The sequence below is a fragment of the Cannabis sativa genome, chromosome 6, assembly GCF_029168945.1.
Source record: "Cannabis sativa cultivar Pink pepper isolate KNU-18-1 chromosome 6, ASM2916894v1, whole genome shotgun sequence".
NCBI lineage: Eukaryota > Viridiplantae > Streptophyta > Magnoliopsida > Rosales > Cannabaceae > Cannabis > Cannabis sativa.
Genome location: NC_083606.1, coordinates 56,687,003 through 56,714,947, shown reverse-complemented (window position 1 = coordinate 56,714,947; position 27,945 = coordinate 56,687,003). Strand labels below are relative to the sequence as shown.

The 27,945-nt window shown below is 31.7% G+C and overlaps 2 protein-coding genes across 2 annotated transcripts; one reads left to right on the top strand and one right to left on the bottom strand.

Annotated features, from left to right (window-relative positions):
- Window positions 1-22: 22 nt before the first annotated feature.
- LOC115725679 (putative inactive cadmium/zinc-transporting ATPase HMA3) lies at window positions 23-27,909 on the bottom strand. The gene is made up of 9 exons (XM_030655263.2): window positions 27,556-27,909; window positions 3,485-3,745; window positions 3,211-3,308; window positions 2,837-3,092; window positions 2,603-2,740; window positions 2,046-2,373; window positions 1,712-1,914; window positions 1,369-1,571; window positions 23-1,253 (listed from the first exon to the last, which is right to left on the bottom strand). Exons 1-9 carry the CDS (start codon window positions 27,752-27,754, stop codon window positions 129-131), a joined length of 2,811 nt encoding a protein of 936 aa, XP_030511123.1. The 5' UTR covers window positions 27,755-27,909; the 3' UTR covers window positions 23-128.
- On the top strand, window positions 24,275-26,470 carry LOC115725681 (vesicle-fusing ATPase-like). The gene is made up of 5 exons (XM_030655265.2): window positions 24,275-24,910; window positions 25,079-25,174; window positions 25,277-25,358; window positions 25,458-25,508; window positions 25,861-26,470. Exons 1-5 carry the CDS (start codon window positions 24,690-24,692, stop codon window positions 25,915-25,917), a joined length of 507 nt encoding a protein of 168 aa, XP_030511125.1. The 5' UTR covers window positions 24,275-24,689; the 3' UTR covers window positions 25,918-26,470.
- Window positions 27,910-27,945: the final 36 nt, after the last annotated feature.

The following is a 27,945-nucleotide window of genomic DNA, read 5'->3' as shown; positions in this document are numbered from 1 at the left end:
ACCTGATACATGATACCAGTCACAATATATGATTTTCATTTTCAAATAAGAAAAAAAGGAAAGACTCTTATTTTTGTACAACTGAAATTTTACAGAATATCATTGTCCAGAATTACATCAATCAGCACCTATTCAATAACAATGTATAACAAGTTTTCTCTAGAACTAGCCCCATGTTCATAATTAAGACAACATTGCTCCCTGGATTGCTTAGAGCACCCAGCAATCTCTGTCTTCTTTGGATTAATTTCTGAGACGCTGGTACTTTTATTAAGACATTGCTTCTCCATTTGCTTGCAGTAATTATCAGTTTCCATCTTCTTTGATCTTTTATAGGGGTCAGTAACATTGTTTTCCACAAAGTTAGTACCCCATGCAACGTCAATGGCTTCACAATAGTTTAATTCACTAGAAGCCCCATCATTTTTCTGGCAGCAGTGCGAATTTATATTGTTCGTTCTAACTGAAGATTTTTTCTTGCAACAATTTTGTACATCAGATTTAGAGCAGCATCGACTGTCATTTTTCTGGCAAGTATTTTGTTCCGAATGCGACTTGTTCGAGCCTCCAACATTTATGACCTTCTGACAACTTCCATCAGTGCATTTTTTTGCTCTGCAAACTTGTTTGCTGCTTCCACCTTGCTTGGAAATCGGGTCTAACTTTTTCACCTCACGTGTGATTTTTTTGCAGCATTCATTGTTACAATCCTTTGTCTCCAGGAGCCCATAACCTCTATTGTTCTTCAAGTGACCTTTGCTTTCATTGTTTTTACATGACACTGAAGAGAAAGTCCCGTACTCAGACCTGGAAACGCCTCCATCAAGGTTTGGGGTGTCTTTCAGAAGTAGCATACTATTAAGAATTACAACTAAGCATGTCCCAACATCAGTTAGAACAGCTGCCCAAACAAGAGGATAGCCTGCAATTGCTAATGCTAGTATGATACTTTTGGTAGTGATGGAGATAAGGACATTCTCAACCAGCTTTTTGAATGTCCTTTTTGCAAGATAAATGGCATTTGGAATCTTCCGGATGTCATTTGACATGAGAATTATGTCTCCTGTCTCCATAGCCAGTGTTGAACCTGAAATGCCCATAGATATGCCAATATCAGCCTTAGCTAGTGCAAGAGCATCGTTTATTCCATCTCCAACCATTGCTGTAGGTCCATCCTTCTTAAACTCTTCAATGAATTTGGCTTTCTCCTCAGGCAGAAGTTCGGCATGGATAATCTCTAGAGAACGGTCCAACTAAACATGAAAATCATCGAAAGGTGCAATAAGCCAGTGACAACTAAATATTTAATCAAATTGATACGTATCTTAACAGTATTTTTGGATAGCCGGAAACAGCTTAGTTCTGCACCTGATCCCATGCAAGCATGGCTGCTGCATTACTATCCCCTGTAAGCATGGCAGATCTAATGCCTAATTCTTTCAGCCCTTCAATGGCCTCTGCGGCCCCAGATCGACATGTATCAGAGAGCCCAAATCTTCCAACTAGAGTTGCTCCACAGAATATGTAGCCATTTGTTTTTCCACTTGTTTGTTGGACAGCATCCAATGACCCTAGAAGTTAAAGCTACGCAGAATCAAAATTCCATACTGTAACACGGGTTAAAAATGACTAAAGAAAGAACATAGAGAAACTTTATTATCTTGAAGCTTGAAATATAAAATATAAAAATTGAAACATAAGATAGACAGACTTCTTTGGCAACCAGCTCTCAGACCAATTCTCCAGTTTCCTATGTAGATATCTTTTCCGTCAATTTTCCCAAAGACTCCTTCCCCTGGAAAGGTTTGAAAGTCCTCCACATTTTCGGGTTTTGATTCAATGGAGTGTAAACTTCCATAACCAACAAGTGCAGCTGCCATTGGATGGCTTGATTTGCTCTCAATGCTTGAAACCCTTCATAATTTCAATAAAATATTTCAGTTTCTATTTTCTGCAGTGATACAAACCCTTCCAATTACATGTATCAGTTTCTATTTCTTACTATCTAATTCTCAAATACTTATCAGTTAAGTGTGAAAACTTACCAACAGAGCAATGTATTGAGGCTGATTTCATCACTTACAGACTGAAAATCAATCACCATAAATTCACCCCTTGTCAATGTCCCAGTTTTGTCAAAAGCTACTGTTTTAATCTTCGCAAGAAGTTCAAGATAGTCTCCGCCTTTTATTAAAAGTCCTGTTGCGGCCGCCTTCGAAAGCGCACAGAAAATGGTCACAGGTGTGGAGATGACAAGTGCACATGGACATGTACTTACAAGAACAACCAAAGCCAAGTGAAACCAGTACTCTTCATTTGGAACTCTTAGTACGGCCGGAATAACAGCAACACTGGCTGATATTATCATAACAGCTGCATTAAAGTCACAAAAAATGAAAGGTAAACAACAATTAGATGAACAATAAACAAAATATTAGTACATTTAAATAAAATTTGAGAAGAATGCTGCCATTTCATTCATCTTTGAGAGTTAATCAAGGTAAGAACTTTGTCACCATTAAACAAAGGTGCAGTTTGGTTGAGACTTGAAAAGGTCACTATTACAGCACTGAAATTTCAAGAAGAGTGGGGAGCAACTTACTTGGAATATAGTACTTTGCGCACTCATCTATAAATCTTTCTGCTCGAGACTTTTTCTTAAGCGCTTCTTCGACAAGCTTCGTCATTCTTGCCACCACAGAGTCTTTGGCTAAGGCAGTAGTTTTCACACTAACATAACCTTTCAAATTGACAAGAAAAAATCTCAAAACTTCAAGCACAAAAATGTCTGACTTTCTATGAAATTAAAATGATGCACTGGACTGAAATGGCTAACCGTTTAGATTTATGGTGCCTGCCCAAACTGTAGAGTCCTGTTCTTTTGTAACTGGAAAGGACTCACCAGTCATCAGTTTCTCATCAACTTCACATTTTCCTTCAACAACAATTCCATCAATTGGAATGGCCTCACCAGCCTTGACTGCTAGGATAGTGTTCAACTCAACAACATCGACATCAACTTGTTCACCGGTTTCAGCTATTGTAGCTTTCTGAGGAGCCATGTTTGTCAATACTGACATTGCAGCCATGGCCTGTCATGTGTGAAATATGTGGAAAAACATACCAGAAATCAAAAGGTTATCTTAGGCCATTGCACATTTTATAAATAAAAAGATACAGAAGTAGGAATGTATTGTTCTATTTAAATACCTCATGACTGGCTTTTGATTCAAGCCACTGAGCAATGGAGAATAGAAAGACAATAGTTCCAGCTTCCCAATAATCCTGTAAAGCAAGAGTACCTACCACTGAATAACATCAAATGAAATATGCATTAGTTAGCATTCTTTAGTTAAATATTATTGTCATTTAGCTAAATTAAATACTTCTGCTCAATTCAGTCACGATCTGTTTTGTGACATTATTGTGCATGGATACACAAAATGAAAGGGTTACTAGAATTTGAGTAGAAATGTTTACATACCTGCCAATAGAACAAGAATGTTTACATTAAGTGTGAGGTTCCAAATGGAGGTAAAACTTCTGATAATAATGGAGGGAGCACCAATGATAACAGAGCCAAGGGCCAACCACTCTAAGGGTTGATATAAGAACTTCATAAACGACATAGCAAGTAATAATCCACAGGCCATGACCGATGGGACTGGCCATTTCTTCTTTAAGTATTTTTCATCTCCCTTTTGCTTAACACTAGCTTCCAACCTTGCCTTGTTCAAGGCTTCAACTGCCATTTTAACATACATAAATTACACTGAAAAAACATAGATATGCTAACTTACATGCGTTGATTTATATAGGGATTATTGTGACATAATTATCCAAAATTTTGAGTATGTAATTGGTATAAACTCAATATATTTTTTTTTTTTTACCGGCAATGCATAAATACTCAATGTTAGTAAAATTATAATTCCGTCTAATTTTGTCAGAACTAACTCCGTTAGTATTTTAATTAGGACACACGTAAGACCCAAATGCTAAATTACTCGCTATGAATGGAAACATATAATATCAGTTAATTTTAAAAACTAAATTTGGTTATAAATTTAAGACACTAACAAAGTCTGTAATGAAAAAACTAAATGAAAATTACAGATTTATTTACATTGGGTACTTAAGCTGCCAAAAAAAAAAATCATACGCCGCTTATAAACTTAAAACTTTAGATACTTATGTCGATGTTTACTCTAGTATAATCTATACAAATATTATCCTCCAATATATCACTTTTGTAGCACTTAAATAATTTATTTAATTTTTAGTGGCGAAAGTACCTAAATAACTATGTTTGTAGTACTTAAGTACATTTTTTTTGCGGTAAAAATATCTAAATTATTATATTATTTTCTTACAACGAAAGGACCTAGTTTATTAGTAAACTAGTAAACGTAGTCACGCTTCACGCGATTATGTAATAGAATAAATATAAATTTTGCTTCTGCGTTTTAAAAATTATTGGTCATTCTCTCTATTTAGTTAAATTATAATTTAGATATAGTGTTTCGCAAAATAAAGTAAAATGATACATTGAGTCTAATTGTGATTTAATATTTTTACCTTAACATTAAAACTTTCTCTTCCTAACCCTCAATAACGATCGTGATCCGATTTATGATCTAATTACACTGAATCGATCCAATTACAACGAACCAATCAAATTCATTCCAATTACAAAAATTGGACATCCAGTTATAGTTGGATTATATTGGAAGTGAGTAGTTGTATTTTAGAATTGAATCAATTTTTGAAAGAAACTTTCAAAATCTGATTAACAACTGATCTAATCTAATTACATGTAATACATATTATATTTGTTCATCTATAATAAAAAAAATATTTAAATTTCATTTTTATTTATTGTTTATTAATTTTTGATAAATCCTATTACACCTAATTAAAGAAATCCATATAATAAATACTCACATATAGTTTTGTTTTTATGTGTTTTTTTAGTTAATATTAAAAATCAAGTATTGAATAGAGATACTATTTATGATACCCACTCCTAGTCTAACCATGATTTTTTTTAACTAATGTGTCAAAGAATCGTGTTGTAAATAATAGTTTTCTTATGGTTATTATTTTATAATATATTTTTTTTTTCTTAATACTGAAATTTTAATAAAACAATAAATAAAAAATTATAATTAATTAAAATTAGATTGAATAATAAAAATATTTTATTCAACCATTATATGTGACAAAAAACTAATTTTGTGATAAATTAAAGCACCATGCGACGGTTTTATGAACTGTCGAGAATTCTTTGGCCGACAGTGTAAAACCGACGGGAATTTAGTTTTTTTAGTAGTGACAAAGATAATAATTTGGGTACTTAAGTGTTAGGAATATAATAATTAAGTATTTTAAATGCGTACAGAATAGTTTGAGTAATTTTTTTTTTTTTTTTAGGAAAGGGTCTCAACCACCAAACACCAAAAGCAACAGGTACTCTAAAACGGTGGGGGTGAGAATTTATTCAAAGATAGCATCAGCTATCAACATATCCTAAATACAATTAGGACTCCCTGGCTACCAAATCATGCTACTACTTGCTGTTAATGTAAATTTGGCCAAGACATGAGCAACACCATTACAAGATCTCTTACAATGAGCAAAACTAACAACTTTGAGCCTATTACAAAGACTAAGAATATCATCCAACACTAGACCGAACGAAGTGATAACAAAGATATTGTTTTTAGTTTTCAGCACAATACTCAAATAATCAGATTCGATAATAATATTTTCATACCCAAAGGAAAGACATTGAGACAAAGTTTTTCTAATTGCCAATGCTTTAGCCACCTCAGGCACGAAACAACCATCCAAACACCAGCTCACTAAGGCACAAACAAAGTTCGCATCATCTTTAATAACCATGCTTAAACTACAGTAATTGCCTGAAGAGCATATAGCCGCATCAATGTTGACTTTGAGACAACCTAGAGGAGGGGTGATCCATTTAGACGCTTCAGGAGGGGAAATATGCCACATCAAGGGTAAGCCATAAGAGTTAGCCATCGCCAAAGGAGGAGGAAGAGGAGGATGCTTGGTGAACGAACCCTGGTTGTTATGAAACGTCCCTAGAAATTTACGAGCCCAAAGGACAGTGAGAGCAATAGATAAATCCACATTATTATAGACCTGTTGCCCCTGATTTCTCCCAAAATACGTGGACCAACCGGATGATGACACGAGGACGGAAAGGGATTAGCATTTGATAAAACGGCTAAGTCTCCCTAAAGCGCAGGAGTACCTTATGCCTCCTGGAGAAGGCATGTAAGTCTCGTATGCTCCCAGAGAGCTAGATTGCAACAAAGCACCTCTGGGTGGTGTCAGATCCTCTCTGAGCAGTCATCTCACATTTAATGCCGCATGGGAGGAGGCATGTTGAAACTGTTGGGTTTTATGCCCTAAATAAAACTCATTTCAATATAATCAGATTTACTTATTAATATAGATCAGAAATAACATTTAATGTTGCATGGTTCACATGATTTATTTCATGATTATATGTACATAATGTATAAATTCATCTGAAACCCTTTTCACATACTTGATCCTGTTTATTGTGCCGTCAACACATTGGAAAGTAAACATGACTATGTGAATAAAGTTTCCTAGATTTATCAGACACAGGGTTTTACTGATATGATAATCTACAACAAGAGTTTACTTGCATTTGGAGAAGTGCAATGTTCTTTCCAGAACATTGGTTAAAGTAAAGCTCAGGTTGGATGCATGGAGTATGCATCGGAAGGGACCGATATTGAACTTTGACTTAGATTTATTAAACTTACCGTAATATCTATATATTCAAGTCAATATCGCCTAGTTGATCCTAGATCAAATGATCTTAATCCTGTTATGATTAGGCTCATTCTTGAAAGGCTATTCGTGTTCCTTGAATTGTTAGTTAAGCCTACCTTTTGGTCAGGGTGATACGTACTTTTTGGGAACACGGTAGTGCAATTGAGTGGGAGCGCTATCATAAACATGGAATCTATAGCTTCTATCTGGCGAATAGTAAGCAAAGGATGATCTCCTTCGAGCTTGACCAAACGAACATAAATGGTGGAGTACTCATTTCACATTAGCTGAAATATCATTTATACGGGGTCAAGTGTTTTAAGGAATAAATACATTGTAGGGTGTAACGGTAATTTAATCCCTTTACAGTGTAGATCATTCATATAGAGGATCATTGATCACATTAGGATTATAACAATGGATAACTAATGATGTGTCTATATGGTGGAACATATAGAGCATTTTATATAACTGAGAGTGCAATTCTAAGTTCTATGCGTGGATTCAACGAAGAATTAATAAGTTAGTGAATTTTAGTGCTAAATTCTTGATCTACTTATTGGAAGCTCGGTTATATAGACCCATGGTCCCCCCACTAGTTGAGATAATATTGCTTGTAAGACTCATGTAATTGGTTTTGATTAATCAATTATAATTCACGAATTAGACTATGTCTTTTTGTGAATTTTTCACTAAGTAAGGGCGAAATTGTAAAGAAAGAGTTTATAAGGGCATATTTGTTAATTATTATACTTTGTATGGTTCAATTAATAAATATGATAAATGACAATATTATTTAATAATTTATAGTTATTAAATAGTTAGAATTGGCATTTAAATGATTGAATTAGGAAATTGGCATTTTTGAGAAAATCAGATACAAAAGGTGGTAAAATTGCAAAATTGCAAAGCCCAAGGCCCAATCCATTAGTGTATGGCCGGCCACCTATTGTTGTGTTTTAAATTGATTTTTTCATTATTTTAATGTCATATAATTCAAATCTAACCCTAGTGGAATGCTATAAATAGATAGTGAAGGCTTCAGAAAAACACACTTTTCTTCTGACTTTTTCTATTCAGAAAAACTGAGGCTTCTCTCTCCCTATCTTTAGCTGACCACTCTCTCTCTTCTTCCTTGATAATTTCGAAATCCTTAGTGTATGAGTAGTTCCCACACACATCAAGTGATACCTCAATCATAGTGAGGAAGATCGTGAAGAAAGATCATCAGCAAAGGAGTTTCAGCATCAAAGATTCAGAGAAAAAGATCCAGGTTCAGATATTGATAATGCTCTGCTACAGAAAGGAATCAAGGGCTAGATATCTGAACGGAAGGAGTCATTATATTCCGTTGCACCCAATGTAAGGTTTCTTAAACTTTATATGTGTTTAATTTATCGTTTTAGAAAGTTCATATTTAGGATGTTAATAAACATACTTGTGAGTAGATCTAAGATCCTGGTAAAATAATTTCCAACAGAAACTGCCATGCGTAATAACAGTAAGCCATTTACCTGGATCCCATTTACCCGATGCCTTTGGTCGAACCAACAAGACGGAAGCTTGTGCCTATTATTAAGTTAAATTAAAAGAATGCTAGCCGACTCTAGCTCTGAACCAGTCCTACAGTTCAACCCCCAATCTGTACCTACTAGGCTATGATCAATAGTCTAGTGACGGCTACTCTGTGAGGAATCACATCAGTCAAAAGGGATGAAGGACTGCACTCATAAAATCCCTACAGAATCTAGGGATTAGTGTTAGGTTTTATGCCCTAAATAAAACTTCATTTCAATGTAATCTATTTTATTCAACATCAATAAAGAAACAGAAGTATTTTTCATTCATTTGTGTATGTTTTGGTTCACTTTATCAATTGCTTGTCTATTTGATTTATAAATTCATCTTAAACCCATTTCACATACTTGATCATGTTTATTGTGCTGTCATCACATTGGAAAGTAAACATGACTATGTGAATAAAGTTTCCTAGATTTATCAGACACAGGGTTTTACTGATATGATAATCTACAAGAGTTTACTTGTATTTGGAAAAATACTATGTTCTTTCCAGAACATTGGTTAAAGTAAAGCTCAGGTTGGATGCATGGAGTATGCATCGGAAGGGACCGATATTGAACTTTGACTTAGATTTAATTAAACTTACCGTAAAATCTATTCAAGTCAATATCGCCAAGTTGATCTTAGATCAAGTGATCTTAATCCTGTTATGATTAGGCTCAATCTCAAGAGGCTATTCGTGTTCCTTGAATTGTTAGTTAAGCCTACTTTTAGGTCAGGGTGATACGTACTTTTTGGGAACACGGTAGTGCAATTGAGTGGGAGCGCTAGCATAAACATGGAATCTATAGCTTCTATCTGGCGAATAGTAAGCAAAGGATGATCTCCTTCGAGCTTGACCAAACGAAAATAAATGGTGGAGATCTCATTTTACATAAGCTGAAATATCATTTATACGGGGTCAAGTGTTTTAAGGATAAAATACATAGTAGGGTGTTACGGTAATCTAATCCCTTTACAGTGTAGATCATTCATATAGAGGATCATTGATCAAATTAGGATTAACAATGGATAACTAATGATGTGTCTATATGGTGGAACATATAGAGCATTCTATATACTGAGAGTGCAATTCTAAGTTCTATGCGTGGATTCAACGAAGAATTAATAAGTTAGTGAATTTTAGTGCTAAATTCTTGATCTACTTATTGGAAGCTCGGTTATATAGACCCATGGTCCCCGCACTAGTTGAGATAATATTGTTTGTAAGACTCATGTAATTGGTTTTGATTAATCAATTATAATTCACAAATTAGACTATGTCTATTTGTGAAATTTTCACTAAGTAAGGGCAAAATTGTAAAGAAAGAGTTAATAGGGGCATATTTGTTAATTATGATACTTTGTATGGTTCAATTAATAAATATGATAAATGACAATATTATTTAATAATTATTTATAGTTATTAAATAGTTAGAATTGGGATTTAAATGGTTGAATTAGGAAATTGGTATTTTTGAGAAAATCAGATACAAAAGATGTTAAAATTACAAAATTGCAAAAAGCAAGGCCCAATCCACTAAGCCATGGCCGGCCACCTTTGTAGGCTTTTTAAGTTGATATTTTCATTATTTTAATGCCAAATAATTCAAACCTAACCCTAGTGGAATGCTATAAATAGATAGTGAAGGCTTCAGGAAAAATATACTTCACACTTTCTGAATCAGAAAAACCTGAACCTCCTATCTCTCTTCCCTAGCCGCCACTCACTCTCTCTCTTCTTCCTTTGATTTTTGAACTTATCTTAGTGATTAGAGTAGTGCCCACACACAACAAGCAATACCTCAATCATAGTGAGGAAGATCGTGAAGAAAGATCATCAGCAAAGGAGATTCAGCATCAAGGATTCAGAGAAAGAGATCCAGGTTCAGATCTTGATAATACTCTGCTACAGAAAGGATACAAGGGTTAGAGATCTGAACGGAAGGAGTCATTTAATTCTGCTGCACCCAATGTAAGGTTTCTTAAACTTTATATGTGTTTAATTTATCGTTTTAGAAAGTTCTTATTTAGGATGTTAATAAACATACTTGTGAGTAGATCTAAGATCCTGGTAAAATAATTTCCAACAATTAGACCATGCGTTACCTATGATATATTCATTGGGAATGTGTGGCTTTACTGATAGTTACAGAAATGCATGTACCTTAATTCTAGGGATCACCCCACAAAAACACTATAAATACCCCCCAAAGCTCATTAAAGAGGGGTCGAGAATTCTGGGTTTTAAAAGAACTAGAAGAGTAAAAATCCACCAAGAACATTCTCTGTAATAAATACTATCATAAATACACAGACTCGTGGACTAAGGCTCATTAACACCCCCAACCACGTAAAAATCTCTCTCTTAATTCCATATAGCTCTCTAAATTATTATTATTATATTGGTTGCCGAAAACCTCGGTTAACAAGACCATTTTATTACGTTTGTACTAGAATCTCCACAAGATCACCAAAACCAACTCCATCATCTCTTTCAATAGGGGATTAAAATATCTATGAATAAAGTCGAGAAAATCCCCACAATGAATAAGAGGATCTCCCAACACAAACGCTCATAATTTTCTACATTGAGTGAGCGAGTTGCAACCCCAAAAAGCATGGCGTGTAGTTTCTTCTCCCAACCCACATAAAGGACACAAACCATCAGATAAAAGATCGTGATGATCCAAATTGATCTTTGTTGGAATCAAATTATGGGAAGCTTGCCAAGCAAAAAGTCTCACCTTTGGAGGGAGATTCAGGGACCAAATCTTTTTCCACCAACCTAACAAACCCCCTGAAGGAAAAGCCCAAGATATTTCCAAGTTGCGAAGAGCAAGCCAATAACCACACATAGAATACCATCTTGACTTTTTGAAGTTCCAAATTATCTTATGTGAAACATCATGAGAAGCCCACGAAATAAAAAGAATAGCCTCAGCTTCACTAGTCAAGAAGCTTGAGCAAATCAAGTCTTTGTCCCATATGATGCATCCCTAAGTAAAGAGACCTTACTTGAGACATCGAATGCAGAGAGGGGGTCAAGACAAAGGGTGGCACTGACGGAATCCAAAAATCTGTGTGTAAATAGCAATATCTTGCCATTCCAAATATCTCATTATTTTAAATACATTTCTATCACAAATTATATTTATATTTATTTCTCAACCTTTCATGCTCCTCCTAGCCTAATAGGCATTAAGCCCAATTTGAAAAGTAGGTTTTTTTTTGACTGTTTGGGATTTTTGCTCCCCCCGAATTATGACCTATGTATTATTGTACCCCTTGAACTTTTCAGCCCGTTAAAAATGGTCTCTGAACTATTCACAGTGTTGTAAGTTGATTCTTCTGTCAAGTTTTATCACACGTGACAAATAAAATAATTACATGGTTGCTTAGCTAATTGTCACGTCAATGCCATGTCAACACCACGTGTGTAATTAATTTGAAAAAATAATTAAAATTTTTTCATTTATTTTTTACGTAATTTTTCTAATCATTAATTGATATTTAGTTTACTAATTTTTTAAAAATGCATATTTTTTATTTTTAATGTTAAATTATACTTGTGGTGCTGATGTGACAATTGGCTAAGCACTCATGTCATTATTTTTTTTGCAACGTGTGACAAAACTTGACTGACTAATTTACAATATTGTGAATAGTTTAGTGACCATTTATAACGAGCTGAAAGTTCAGAGGACACAATAATACATAGATCATAGTTCAGGAGGTAAAAATTCTAAATAACCTTATTTTTTATTTACAAAGAGTGGCGCCCCAAGTAGAAAAAAGAAAAAGAGAGAAATGGAATGAGTTCGGAGCATTGCATAATCATAAAGTGGTTTTGTTTCAGTTGAATTACAAAGTGACTACAAATTTACTAATTTCAATTTGTGGTTTATTATTTAGAGTGAGACTTAAACTTTTTCTTCTTCTTCTTCATCTTGATAGATATTGAATATGGTATTGTTAATCAAAATTATATTTTTGAAGTTGTTGTTAGCTATTATTAAATATCGGGATCCACACATATCATTGAGAGGCTCCATTAAGAGAAATAGACACTTTAAATTGTAAAACATCACAAGATGTAGCTGTTGGGTTTTATGCCCTAAATAAAACTCATTTCAATATAATCAGATTTACTTATTAATATAGATCAGAAATAACATTTAATGTTGCATGGTTCACATGATTTATTTCATGATTATATGTACATAATGTATAAATTCATCTGAAACCCTTTCTCACATACTTGATCCTGTTTATTGTGCCGTCAACACATTGGAAAGTAAACATGACTATGTGAATAAAGTTTCCTAGATTTATCAGACACAGGGTTTTACTGATATGATAATCTACAACAAGAGTTTACTTGTATTTGGAGAAATACTATGTTCTTTCCAGAGCATTGGTTAAAGTAAAGCTCAGGTTGGATGCATGGAGTATGCATCGGAAGGGACCGATATTGAACTTTGACTTAGATTTAATTAAACTTATCGTAAAATCTATTCAAGTCAATATCGCCTAGTTGATCCTAGATCAAATGATCTTAATCCTGTTATGATTAGGCTCAATCTTGAAAGGCTATTCGTGTTCCTTGAATTGTTAGTTAAGCCTACCTTTTGGTCAGGGTGATACGTACTTTTTGGGAACACGGTAGTGCAATTGAGTGGGAGCGCTGTCATAAACATGGAATCTATAGCTTCTATCTGGCGAATAGTAAGCAAAGGATGATCTCCTTCGAGCTTGACCAAACGAACATAAATGGTGGAGTACTCATTTCACATAAGCTGAAATATCATTTATACGGGGTCAAGTGTTTTAAGGAATAAATACATTGTAGGGTGTAACGGTAATTTAATCCCTTTACAGTGTAGATCATTCATATAGAGGATCATTGATCAAATTAGGATTATAACAATGGATAACTAATGATGTGTCTATATGGTGGAACATATAGAGCATTCTATATAACTGAGAGTGCAATTCTAAGTTCTATGCGTGGATTCAACGAAGAATTAATAAGTTAGTGAATTTTAGTGCTAAATTCTTGATCTACTTATTGGAAGCTCGGTTATATAGACCCATTGCCCCCCCACTAGTTGAGATAATATTGCTTATAAGACTCATGTAATTGGTTTTGATTAATCAATTATAATTCTCAAATTAGACTATGTCTATTTGTGAATTTTTCACTAAGTAAGGGCGAAATTGTAAAGAAAGAGTTTATAGGGGCATATTTGTTAATTATGATACTTTGTATGGTTCAATTAATAAATATGATAAATGACAATATTATTTAATAATTATTTATAGTTATTAAATAGTTAGAATTGGCATTTAAATGGTTGAATTAGGAAATTGGTATTTTTGAGAAAATCAGATACAAAAGGTGTTAAAATTGCAAAATTGCAAAAAGCAAGGCCCAATCCACTAAGTGTAGGGCCAACCACTTTTGTAGGAAATTTAAACTGATTTTTTCATTATTTTAATGCCAACTTCAAACCTAACCCTAGTGGAATGCTATAAATAGATAGTGAAGGCTTCAGGAAATTTACACTAAAATTTCTACACTTCTTCTGATTCAGAAAAACTGAACCTTCTCTCTCCCTATCTTTAGCTGACCACTCTCTCTCTTCTTCCTTGATAATTTCGAAATCCTTAGTGTATGAGTAGTGCCCACACACATCAAGTGATACCTCAATCATAGTGAGGAAGATCGTGAAGAAAGATCATCGACGAAAGGAGTTTCGGCATCAAAGATTCGAGAGAAAGAGATCCGGGTTCGGATATTGATAATGCTCGCTACGTAAAGGAATCAAGGGCTAGATATCTGAACGGAAGGAGTCATTATATTCCGCTGCACCCAATGTAAGGTTTCTTAAACTTTATATGTGTTTATTTCATCGTTTTAGAAAGTTCATATTTAGGATGTTAATAAACATACTTGTGAGTAGATCTAAGATCCTGGTAAAATAAATTCCAACAACTGGCCTCAGAGCCAGGTTAATTGATTTACTTGCAAGAAATTTGGACTTTAAAACGATTGTTTGTATGTTCTTTGGATGGTATCATGTTGTATTGAGTGTTATTTGATGATTGATTGATGTTTGTGAAATTTTCGTGAAAAATAATTGCGATTTTATCTCTGGAATTATTTTTATTGGATAGTATGGAAAAAGTTAAGCAAGTTAGCCTTTTACAGAACTCAATTTGGATTTTATTTGAATTAATTATGATTTTTTGAAGATTTGACAAAATCGGGGCTGTGCTGATAGTTTCCTGCGATCGCAGAACTGTCCGTACAGTTTCGAATTTTTTCTATTTTCTTCAATTTTTCATTCTTTTTCATGGAATTAACTTCTAATTTTTTGTATGGTTTTGTATATATACTATTACTATTCCTAATTCAATTCTAATTATCATTTTGAATTAATTTAATATTTTTTTTATTTAATTCAAGATATTAGTGTAATTTGAATTTGAATAGAATTAGTATTTATCTTTTTGCTTAAAAATCTATCTTATTTTTAAATTTGATTATATATTTTTTTTAAATTTAAGGTCAGATTTTTTTTTAAGATATTTATAATATCTTATCTTTTAAGATATTTTTTTTAATAATATCTTATCTTTTAAGATTTTTTTTTAAATCTTTTTAGATATTTTGACCTTATTTAAATTTAAAATAAGATATTTATAATCATGTAATTTTAAATAGATGTAAGATATTTTGCTAATTTTTTAAATTTTGTTATTTTATTTATTTAAATTACATTTAAAATTTGAAAAAGATATTTATTTATCTTTTCTAATTTTTTATTTAATTTTTATTTATAAAATAACATTTAAAATTTAAAAGTAGTTAGCAAATTTTTGAAATGATATTTAGGTTGGTTGAAACCTAATTTTTCAAAAATTGTAGGTTTAATTTTAAATTAATTTTTTTTTTATATTTTTCGAATTTTTTCAAATTCTTTTAAAATTTTCGAATTTTTTTTATTATTTAATTAATTATTTTCGAAATTAAATATTTAATTTAAAATTAAATAAATCCTACATCCAACTATCCAGCTAACCTTGTTGCATGAGTATGTGTTTTAGCTTATGTGTAAGTTTTCAAAACCTATTATTACTTGATTGCAAATAGCCATGGTTACTTTTTGCCAGATCTAATGATCTGATGGCTCCCTTGGTCAAGATAATAATTTGTAACAGGTATAATTTACAATCTTCTTTCATCTGTGTATGACCTAGCAACATGATAGGACCCATCCAAAGTGTGGCTGTGTGAGCCTATGTGTTTAATTTTATTATAGATGCATATAGGTTAATGTTGCTAAAATAAATTATCATAGTTATTGATAGAATTTATTTAGGCCCATTTAGTTTTTGGGCCTATTCAATTAATAACAGTTGTTCTTATTAAGGTTAAATTCCTCTCTTTTGGGCCTTGTGTGAGAGTTGGGAGCCATAGAAGTGGGTACGATATACTGAACCCAGCACCCCCTCACACAAACCACCTCAATTGTGAAGGCCCATTTGCCTGATTTGAATGACTGTACTAGGTTAATTACACTAGTTTAACCTAATAAAAATTGATTAGCAACATAATTAATTTCATTTATTTTGAAATTAATTTAAGAAAATTATAGTTTAAAGAATTTTTTATTCTAAGCTAAACTATATGTATTTTCTTGTATTTAATTAAATATAGAATTATAACCATCTAGATTCTTTCTGGAACTTAATTTAAATTTTTCATTAAATATTCTTATTTAAGTTGATATTTAGTTATCTACAACTAACAACCTTAAATCTGAATATCTTTTGAATTTCAAATTTCAAAATTAAGTTGAGGAATTTTAGGCATTGGTTATTAAGATTCTTTAGATATTTTTTAAGTTAATATCTTTTCGAATATTAACTTAAAATGGAATATTTTCAAATTAAGTGGTTACAACTTAATTTTTGATATTTAATTAAATTAAAATTTGAAAAATATTTAAGTTCTAGATTTTTTCTAGTACAACTTAAATTAGATATTTTTTTTTCAAATTTTGTGGAAAAGATACTTAGTCAAATAAGATATTTTCTAGATAGTTATTTCTAGACTACTTATTATTTCTAATATTAAATAGGAAAATATTATACATTGTGAAATTAATTATTTAAATAATTAATTTTGGTACAATTTATTTTAAGTATATTTTTTCCTAGTATTAAACTAGAGATTAATAATTAAGCCTTCTGTACATTTAATTATTTATTTCTTGAATTTAATACATTTAATTAATTTGAAAATTAAATATCTAAGTTGATTTTATCATCATACTTAAATATTTCTTTTTCATGACATTTAATTAAATAGAAAATTATTTTTAGTTGAAATTTAATTTTTCAACTAAATTTAAATAATTTTCAAAATATATTTTTTCTTTATTTTATTAATCAATTTTCGAAATTGCATTTCTTAAATGCTAGAATTTCGAATTTTATTTTGAAAAATAGATTAAGTTGTAAATTAATTATTTATTTTAATTAATTCTTGGATCAACTTAAATCAATGATTTTTTCATTTATTGATTAATTTAAAATAAATTGAATTAAAATATATTATTAGAAATTGAATTAATTAGTCAAAGGAAAAACTAGATAGATGATATTTTTGCTTGAAGTATTTTTTCTAGTGTATTTAATTAAATAGAAAATTAATATTTAAGTTGATTTTCATCATCATACTTAAATATTTGAAATTTTTCTTATATATTTAATTAAATAGGAAAATTATATTTTTTGTTGTAAATTAATTTTATTAATTAATTTTGGGCCAACATTAAATTAGAATAATTTTTCCAGGATTTATTTTTTATTTTAATATGCATTTTTCGAAAATTGTATTCTTATATACTTTAATTTTTCGAAATGCAATATATATTTATAGAAAATAAATTTGAGTTGTAAATTAATTTAAATTAATTTTGTAACAACTTAAATTGAATATTTTTCTAAATATTTATTGGAAATTATTACTAAGATGGAAATAATTCATTTTATTTTCATATCCATTTAAGTAAAATTTATAAATATTAAATTAAAATTTATATTTAGAATTTTTCATTCTAAATTGGAAATTTTAATTAAATAAATATATATTTAAAAATAAATAAATTAAATAAAGAGAATCAAAGAAAATACAACTCACTTTAAATAGTGAGCTTGATTATTATTAAGATATTCGATCTCCATTGTTGGTCTTACAAAAGTTAAATGTTTTCAATATAACCTCGAGACGCTAGACTTCGTCCCCCTATGGATGGTTATTCGTTGAACGCATTTAACACCGTAAGATTTCATTTGATAAGTGTTTTGTAAGTTTTCGTCTCTATTAGACTCTCCCCAACGGTGACTACTTAGAGATAAACTTATGAAACATGAAACAATGGTAGAGGCTCATGAAATGAGAATAACCTTGACTCTCGCCTACCGGGACAACGTTGGATTCTTATTTTGATCGAATAAAAGGTTGCTAGAATGGTTTCTATTTTAGATGAGCTGACAACTCTATTCAATAAATGATGCTTTGACTCTCGCCTCTTAGGGACCTTTGTATCAGTTTGTTGAAAACCTTGGAAATTATTTAGGATTGTAAGTTTTAGTATTTTCACTTGTCATTCCTACTTGCTATATGCTTATAATTTCTGAATTGTGTATGAATTTATATTGAACCATGTTATTTTCTGTTATTAAGTTGTAGTTTAATTTCGAATCTTCATTGTTGGTTTAACATGTTTGTTTTTCTAATGAGATAAATCCCTAATGGATTTTCACCATTAGACATACATAATAGTGTAAGATCTCGAAAGATAAATATTGTATATGCAACATCTAGTCGTTCATCAATTGATGACACCTTAGACTAGTATTTTTACAATATGAAACAAGAAGATTACATAAATAAGATTACTTTGTCTTTCGCTAATCGAAGCATCGTTGGATTCTTATTTTAAACGAAATTATCCTAATTCCTCTTAGCTTATTCATTTCGAATTAGCTTTAAAAACATATCATTGGATGAATGGTCTATAAATCATTTCATGTCATTTTATATGACGCATATGATTATAATCCCGAAATTCTATTCCCAATTGATATAAATCCTCAATCTTAGAAATCTCCTACTTGTATGGGCAAATCTGACTTAGAGTTTGTATTAGTAGTGGTGGTCCAAGAAAGAATTACTCATTATATTTGGTTGAATTTAAGTCTTTGACTTTAATTTTAGAATCCAAACAGAAATTTTCTTATATTTCTAATTCCAGATACAATACAGTTACACTTTCTCAAGTGTTTAATATCCATCTTTTATTAATGGATTCAAACTGTATGGAATATGAGTTAGGTATTCTGTGACCAGGATCCACTTACACTATTCTAAGAATTCTTTGATGTAACTAAACCTAGGTCATCAAAAGACACTACCACACTTTTTTTTAATCTATGGCATTTGTATCTTGTTCATAGTGGATTTGACAAGATCGATCTCTGCAAAGAGTTAATATGCCTATATCCACTGAAAGTAGTTCATCTCATTCGCAGATGGATGTACATTCAGGGGTGGATATGAGTTTTTCGTTGTATTCTTAAAACGATAACTCTAGATTATACCTTTTAGCAAGAAATTTGAAATGTTTAAATATTTCATTAATTTCTAGCAATGGTTAAAACTATTAAGGTAAGTGGTTAAAGATCTTGCGAACTGATAGGGGTGGAGAAATAGTTAGTAGATATGCAGTTCAAAGATCATTAAATTGATTTTTGAATTATATCCAAACTTACCTTCCCAGAAATTTCGAGTTGCACATTGATGATTAGTTACTAGTCGTTGCCTAATTCCTTCTATGGTAATACAATTTCAGAATGATGTAATGGTTGTATACTTAATGTAAATCATTACTAGATTCATGGATGACCTAATCAAAATCTTAAGAAAAGCTAGAACTGTTAACCATGGTTTGTTAGCTATTCTAAGTGATTAGGGGTGGACCATCCCATTGTCAATAGATAAGAAAGTGTTTGTTCAAACAAATACTACTTTTCTAAGATAATGACTAAGTCTGAAAACAAGTAGCAAATAAAGGAGATATTTAATTCTTGATTCCAAAAGTGTTCTATCATCCTATATAACATATGGTGATCCCACTGCCTCTGTTGTCTTGTCACAACCGAAGAGATCAATACCATTTAGTATTCTTAGACATAATTCACGGTGCCTTGTCGTAGTGGGAGAGTTTCTAGGAAGTCACCTTCTTATGACTTGGGAGACACTAGTGATTAAAATCCATTGTGAGTTTAAACAAGTAATGGATTGTCAAGATAAGAAACTAAGAAGAAAGCCAATAGAACTATGGTTCAATCCATTCACATGGAGTAACCTAAAGTTTTCTATTACAAGGACATAAAAGGAAATTTTTATTTATAAGTCTATTCAATGGACTTAACAAAACTTCCTGTTCCTAGTATTACAGGTTTGAGTTTATCTAAACCTATGGCTTGTGGTATACCTGGTAATTACTTACTCTAATGCAAGCAACTTACTTTAGTAAGATGCTGAAGCATTTTCTTTCTAATGGCAATCTATAGAAGCTTCACAACTTCTTAGACATAGATTTTATTTATCTAAGGAAAAGTCTTAACTATTCCAGAAAAGATAAAGCCATGAAAGAATTTCTTATATCAACACTGAGAGGTCTTAGATATGCTTTTGTATGCCTTAGACCAGACACCTGCTGTTGAGTGGGAGTAATGAGTAGGTATCAGATTAATCCAGGAGAAGAACATTGGAAGACAATCAAGTAAATTTTAAGATAAAGAAGAGGAACTATATGTTAGTCTATAAGGGTGTGTTTAAAACTCTTAGACTACACCATATCAGATTTCAAAATTTGCCTTTGTGCTAGTAAATCTTTCTGATAAGATGGTGGTTACTCTGGGGGTGGAATAGTGATTTTGGAGAAGTGTAAAAACCTATCTGAAGTCTCTAGGTCTACCAGAGAGAGACTGAATGTTAAAGCTGCAGGAAAGGTACTTATTCAGTCTAAGGAAAGTTTTATACATCTTTGGCACCATTCCAGATTGCCTTAAACTACTAGTGTTAATTTCCTGATTAACCAAATGTAGTTGCCAAAGATATAGAATCCAGTATCCTAAGAGAGTAGACATATAGAGAGGAATTTCACATTATCAATGATTTTGTGATTAAGGAAGAGTAATAGTGGAGAAAAGGTTGTGGTTAATTCAACCTTTCAGATCCTATTACGAGGAGTTTACTACTACTACACTTGATTTGTATATCGAGGTGTTGAGATTATTTGAAACGCACTTTTTGTTTTATATTAGTGCAAGTGGGAGTTTGTTGGGTTTTATGCCCTAAATAAAACTCATTTCAATATAATCAGATTTACTTATTAATATAGATCAGAAATAACATTTAATGTTGCATGGTTCACATGATTTATTTCATGATTATATGTACATAATGTATAAATTCATCTGAAACCCTTTCTCACATACTTGATCCTGTTTATTGTGCCGTCAACACATTGGAAAGTAAACATGACTATGTGAATAAAGTTTCCTAGATTTATCAGACACAGGGTTTTACTGATATGATAATCTACAACAAGAGTTTACTTGTATTTGGAGAAATACTATGTTCTTTCCAGAGCATTGGTTAAAGTAAAGCTCAGGTTGGATGCATGGAGTATGCATCGGAAGGGACCGATATTGAACTTTGACTTAGATTTAATTAAACTTACCGTAAAATCTATTCAAGTTAATATCGCCTAGTTGATCCTAGATCAAATGATCTTAATCCTGTTATGATTAGGCTCAATCTTGAAAGGCTATTCGTGTTCCTTGAATTGTTAGTTAAGCCTACCTTTTGGTCAGGGTGATACGTACTTTTTGGGAACACGGTAGTGCAATTGAGTGGGAGCGCTGTCATAAACATGGAATCTATAGCTTCTATCTGGCGAATAGTAAGCAAAGGATGATCTCCTTCGAGCTTGACCGAACGAACATAAATGGTGGAGTACTCATTTCACATAAGCTGAAATATCATTTATACGGGGTCAAGTGTTTTAAGGAATAAATACATTGTAGGGTGTAACGGTAATTTAATCCCTTTACAGTGTAGATCATTCATATAGAGGATCATTGATCAAATTAGGATTATAACAATGGATAACTAATGATGTGTCTATATGGTGGAACATATAGAGCATTCTATATAACTGAGAGTGCAATTCTAAGTTCTATGCGTGGATTCAACGAAGAATTAATAAGTTAGTGAATTTTAGTGCTAAATTCTTGATCTACTTATTGGAAGCTCGGTTATATAGACCCATGGTCCCCCCACTAGTTGAGATAATATTGCTTGTAAGACTCATGTAATTGGTTTTGATTAATCAATTATAATTCTCAAATTAGACTATGTCTATTTGTGAATTTTTCACTAAGTAAGGGCGAAATTGTAAAGAAAGAGTTTATAGGGGCATATTTGTTAATTATGATACTTTGTATGGTTCAATTAATAAATATGATAAATGACAATTATTTAATAATTATTTATAGTTATTAAATAGTTAGAATTGGCATTTAAATGGTTGAATTAGGAAATTGGTATTTTTGAGAAAATCAGATACAAAAGGTGTTAAAATTGCAAAATTGCAAAAAGCAAGGCCCAATCCACTAAGTGTAGGGCCAACCACTTTTGTAGGAAATTTAAACTGATTTTTTCATTATTTTAATGCCAAATAATTCAAACCTAACCCTAGTGGAATGCTATAAATAGATAGTGAAGGCTTCAGGAAATTTACACTAAAATTTCTACACTTTTTCTGATTCAGAAAAACTGAGCCTTCTCTCTCCCTATCTTTAGCTGACCACTCTCTCTCTTCTTCCTTGATAATTTCGAAATCCTTAGTGTATGAGTAGTGCCCACACACATCAAGTGATACCTCAATCATAGTGAGGAAGATCGTGAAGAAAGATCATCAGCAAAGGAGTTTCAGCATCAAAGATTCAGAGAAAGAGATCCAGGTTCAGATATTGATAATGCTCTGCTACAGAAAGGAATCAAGGGCTAGATATCTGAACGGAAGGAGTCATTATATTCCGCTGCACCCAATGTAAGGTTTCTTAAACTTTATATGTGTTTATTTCATCGTTTTAGAAAGTTCATATTTAGGATGTTAATAAACATACTTGTGAGTAGATCTAAGATCCTGGTAAAATAAATTCCAACAGTAGCATACGTTATTAGTGCATTTCAATATCGAGTCTCACATATTTTAATTTAATAAATGATATGTTTTACAGAAAAAAATTAAAATTTAATAAATAATATGAGAAATAGCTAATCAATTATAGGGTGACACATCGGTGTTAGGCACCTTATTAAATTGTCAAATAGCTATGCTCCTTTATTAAATATCTGGTCTCATCAGTGTGGTGAATTTGAAAGAAGTATGCAAGGAAAGAAACTAGAAAAAGGAAAGTAATTATTATTGGAGAAAATAAATATTAAGGAAAACGCTCACGGGGATTAGACTATCTTAAACGATATCAAGCCAACTGTTGTTGTGTGGGAGTGGGTGGGTTTGTGTCCACCGGAAGTGGGAGCTGTGAAGCTGAATGTGGATGCTGGCATCAATGTGCTGAATATGAAGGTGTGAGAGTTGGTACGGTGTTATTGAGCTTGCTTAGGTTTCTCAGCTATGTCTATTGTTTCAAGTAGCCTCATATTGCTAAGCTACTGCCTTTTACAAGGCCATCTTTTTTTTTTTTTTTTTTTTTTAAGACTGAAGTATAAGGCGATTCAAGTTGACTCTAACTGTGATCAGGGTGTGTCAAGCGCTTAATAATGATATTTCCTATGTTTCTTAGTTTTGTTATGTTTTGCATGAGATTCATGTGTTGTGTGAATTTGATGCTATTTCTTTTACTCATTGCAGTTGGACCACTAATACTATTGCTCACTCTTTAGCCAAAGCCCCAAAACTCATGCTCATCTTGGCTATAGGCTAAGGAAAGGTTTAGTGGCCGGAGTTACCTTCATGTGTTTTGGCATGACTGACTAGGCCTTTTGTTTCCCGTTGTATATCCTTGGTTTATTAACTTTGATTAATATAAGTTTAATCTTCTTCTTCTCAAAAAAACCAAAGTATTAAATTAAAAATAATACAAATAAGAAACTAAATCTACCTCTTGTATTTAACAATTGATTGGATTGGACCTATTTTTTTTTTTGTTAAATAACAAATTAGAATTTATATTTTTAAAATGACACAAAATAGTAACGGGAGCTTAATAATTACCTAATAGAGAGGTGATATCATAAGTCTAATTACATTTTTTATATTTTTTCGTGTAATAAATTATCTTCAAGTCAGAATATTATTTTGTATTATTTAAAAAAATACAAAATTTAATTATTATTTATTAAATTAGAGGGTCTGGTCTAATCAATAATTTTTATAAAATATGAAGTCCAAATTAATATTATTCCTACTAAGAATAATATTAATATTTTATATCTTTATATATTAAAAGTGCCTATCTAACGTCATTTCTTGGTTTAACAGAATATACTTAAAAATAAAAGAATATTCTGTTAAATTTAACGATTAGGTTTAATCTCCCGTTAACAAATAAATCCAATAATTAAACCCAAAAAATTAAATAATCTTTTATGTTAGCACGTATCTCTCTAACAAACCTATCTTATTTTTATTAGTTAAAGATAAAGATGAGATTGAGGAAGTCGGTACAAAGAGGTGAGCCATTGTATACTTTAATGTTAAAAATCAGCATTACACATTACTGAGCTTGAGCTTGAAACATTTATAATTATTATATCAAATTCGGTTGGTTTCTTTACTGTGGGAGTTGCTAACAATAGTTTTCCATGATTGAATTATGTGTTTCAGGTGACACACGCGGACTTTAAGAAGGCGAAAGAGAAGGTAATGTTCAAGAAGAAGGAAGGAGTGGACTTTATATGTGATAGGATTGTCCAATGTTATTGGAGAACTATGCCACCATTGGAAGATGAATTAAAACCCAAAACTTTCGTTTATTGTTATTCAAACTCATAATGGATTCCCTTTAAAAAAAAAACCCATATTCTACTGAATTGTAAATTCTTCTTCTCCCAAAACCATATTCTTCCCAAAAGGACAAGGGCTTCGAGACAGCCAGCGACAGCGAGTTTGGGAATAGCGATGACGATGACAATCTCACTGTCTGAGAAAATGGCCGGCCGGTACGGATTCTCGTCATCGTCTTTTTCTCAGGCGACCATGAAGGTCACCACCACTCCATCTCCGGATCTCGCTCTCACCAATCTCGCTTACGTCTATCCCTCTGATCTCCAAAACTTCGCTGTCCCTAGCTCCAAGCTTTTCCTCGCATTGATCGGAAACTCATTCGTTCTTTCTCTTTGATATTCTTTATTAACTCAATTATCATCAATTTAATCCTTTTGTGTTCTTCATTGTTCTGATTCTTGCATTTCGAACTTTACATTTCCTAATTTCTTGCTATGATGATAAGAAAACATGTGTTTATTCAAATTATATTGTTATTGGATTTTTCTTAACTAAGAAGATACTCCTCATCCAAGCATACACAATGGAGAAATCGCTCTAAATGCAATCCAACTTCGGCATGCGAAAGTTTCTACTGGCGATGTTGTACTGGTGATCAGGTTATCTTCACATTACTATTGAAATTTTGATATTATGCATTGGACTATATATGTATAAATATGTAATTATGGCTGTATTAAATCGGTGTGTTGTGTGTGTAGATTTATTCCACCTGATGAGTCTAACCTGGCATTGCTCACTTTAGAGTTAGAGTTTGTGAAAAAGGGTACTAAAAGTGAACAGGTACGCTGTGTTGTGCTGTGCTGTGCTTATTGAGTTTTACATATTCAATTGGATCTAAATAAGCATCGTGACCATGAGTTTCTGGTTATGTGTTTTTAGGTTGATGCTGTTCTCTCGGCCAATCATCTTAGAAAGAGGTTTATTTACCAGGTAGATTTTTTACCACTTTATTTTATTATTGATCAAATTGTATTTTAGACTCTGGAGTGTCATGATCAGATGTTTTTGAACTGGAATTATGATTTTGATCAATGCCAACTGTTTAGTTTAGAGTATAGTGTCTTGTTGAATGCTGAACTTTGATGATTAATCAAAATGGAATGGCTTTTTGTGCTATTTTTGGATTGCTTTAAAATTTGTTATAATAATATATCCATTTTCTCTCAATTAATTGGTCATATTTTTACCCACACATTTCATAATCATGTTTTTGGTTTGTGTTTATTTTATTTTTTTGTAGTCTTTCAATTATTTTTGTTGATCATATTAAATATGTCCTTAGAGTGAAGAAAATGGCATGGAGATGACAAATTTCTCAGAATTTGAAGGAGTTTTTTGAAAGACCAACTAGACAAATACCTAACTAAATTGGAGAGAGTATAGCTGATGGCCAACAAGTTGTTTAACTAAAATATGGCCAACAACTTTAATGGTGTAAGGTTTGTAATTCTTCAGTTGATGTGGAAAGGCATGCTATTGACTTTATGGAGGCTGCTAAAAAGCTTCAATTCCATTTAATTGGCCTGCAACGTGAAGATGAACCAAGCAGGGCTGAAACACTGAGAAAGGTTATTGCATGATTTTTTGAAAGTTAAAACGGAGCTTATCAACAAACATGAGAAGTTGATTCAAGGGTGGAGAAAAGAATTGAAAGACCAACTAGACAAACAGTACCTAACTGAATTGGGAGAGAGTATAGCTGATAGCCAACAGGTTGTTTAACTAAAATATGACTTTCGCAAGTTGTCATTGGCATAATTTTATTAGTCTTTTGTACAACATGTAGAGCATTTTGTTCAGCTTTGTTAGAAGTGAAAGTGTTGGTCTAGGATTGACGAAAGGAATTGTATGACTATGTTTTGATAAGCAAATCAGTTTTTCTTTGTTGACAATCTTGTTTCATGTATTGTGATAACAGTTGAATTAAAATTAGACACAGAAACATTAGCTTTTGCTCTCTATTGGACTTTGTTGCTTAGGGAAACCTAAGGAATTAACAATTCATGAAAGAAATTCTGAAATTCGATTATGTGTGAGTGACAGTACAAGTCATGAGAGCATACTTTTTCTTTATTTCTAGGGGAAAGAAAGGACCGAAGGAGAGCCTTCTTGTGTTGTGTCGAAAAACTTGCCCTAAAAACCATGCATCTATCTTTAAATTATAGTGCTAATTTTTATTGTTTCTTTAAATTATAGTGCTAATTTTTATTGTTTCTTTAAATTATTTTGTTATGACTTAAGTATACCCAATTATATTTTACTAACCAAATATGATAGCTCACATATTACAAATCATTCGCATGATCATACATTACAATATAAATCAAACAATAAAGAACTAAAATCTAAATAAAATTAATATTTACGTGCCTCGGCACGTAACTTTTAACTAGTATATATATATATTATAGTGTTTGGTTGACATTATGATTATGTTAAGTTGTAGGTTTAATAAGAATCCCGTTGGTAACATTATGTAAAGTGGAAAAAAATTGTTGATATATGGATCGAAAATATTTTCACAACACAACATTATTTACTAGATCCTGGACTTATTAATCTTTAACAAATGAGCATTAAGTATCTAATACCATACCAATGTTATGTACATATCTCATAATTAATTGATAATTTTCTACATTATTTATTAAATTAAAATGTGTAAAACACATTATTAAAATAAACTAACAAAAATATACTACTTTTTTTGGTTATGACCCTCTTATCATTTTTCTTAACAAATATTTAATAGCCATTTAATATCCTATGTTTCCCTATGTACATATTTATTTAATTTTTGTTTGTAGATGTAGTCGAATATCTTAAACATACATAAATTACTCGATTGTTATTTATTGAAGGATAATTTAAGCAAATCATCAAGAAACTAATATATTGAAGAATATCACTTAGTTGAGCAAAACAAAAACTAAATAAAAATTTAATAAGAAGAAAGAAAAAAGAAAGTTGGACATACCAATTTGAGAATCGGAAAGGAGAAGGGAATCATGAAAAACAATGAGTGTTTTGGTTGGGACGATGACAGAGATGTGTTTGACTCCATTAAGAGCCCTAACAATTTTCTCAATCAGTGAAACTTCTGATGCACAACACAGCCCCAACACTTCAAAGTAGCTTTTCTTTATCATCACACTTCGATCATCATAATCATTCATCTTATTTTATCTCTTTGATTATGAAAATTATGAGATGAACAATATTTATCAACTTTATAAATCTTTTAAATACTGGTTGACCACCTATGTTATGTATGCTGCTGTCATTGTATTTCTAATAAGAGTTGACTTTATACTTATTTTTTGTTGTTTTATTTTACTTGTTCCTTCATTTCACTAAACATATGTAA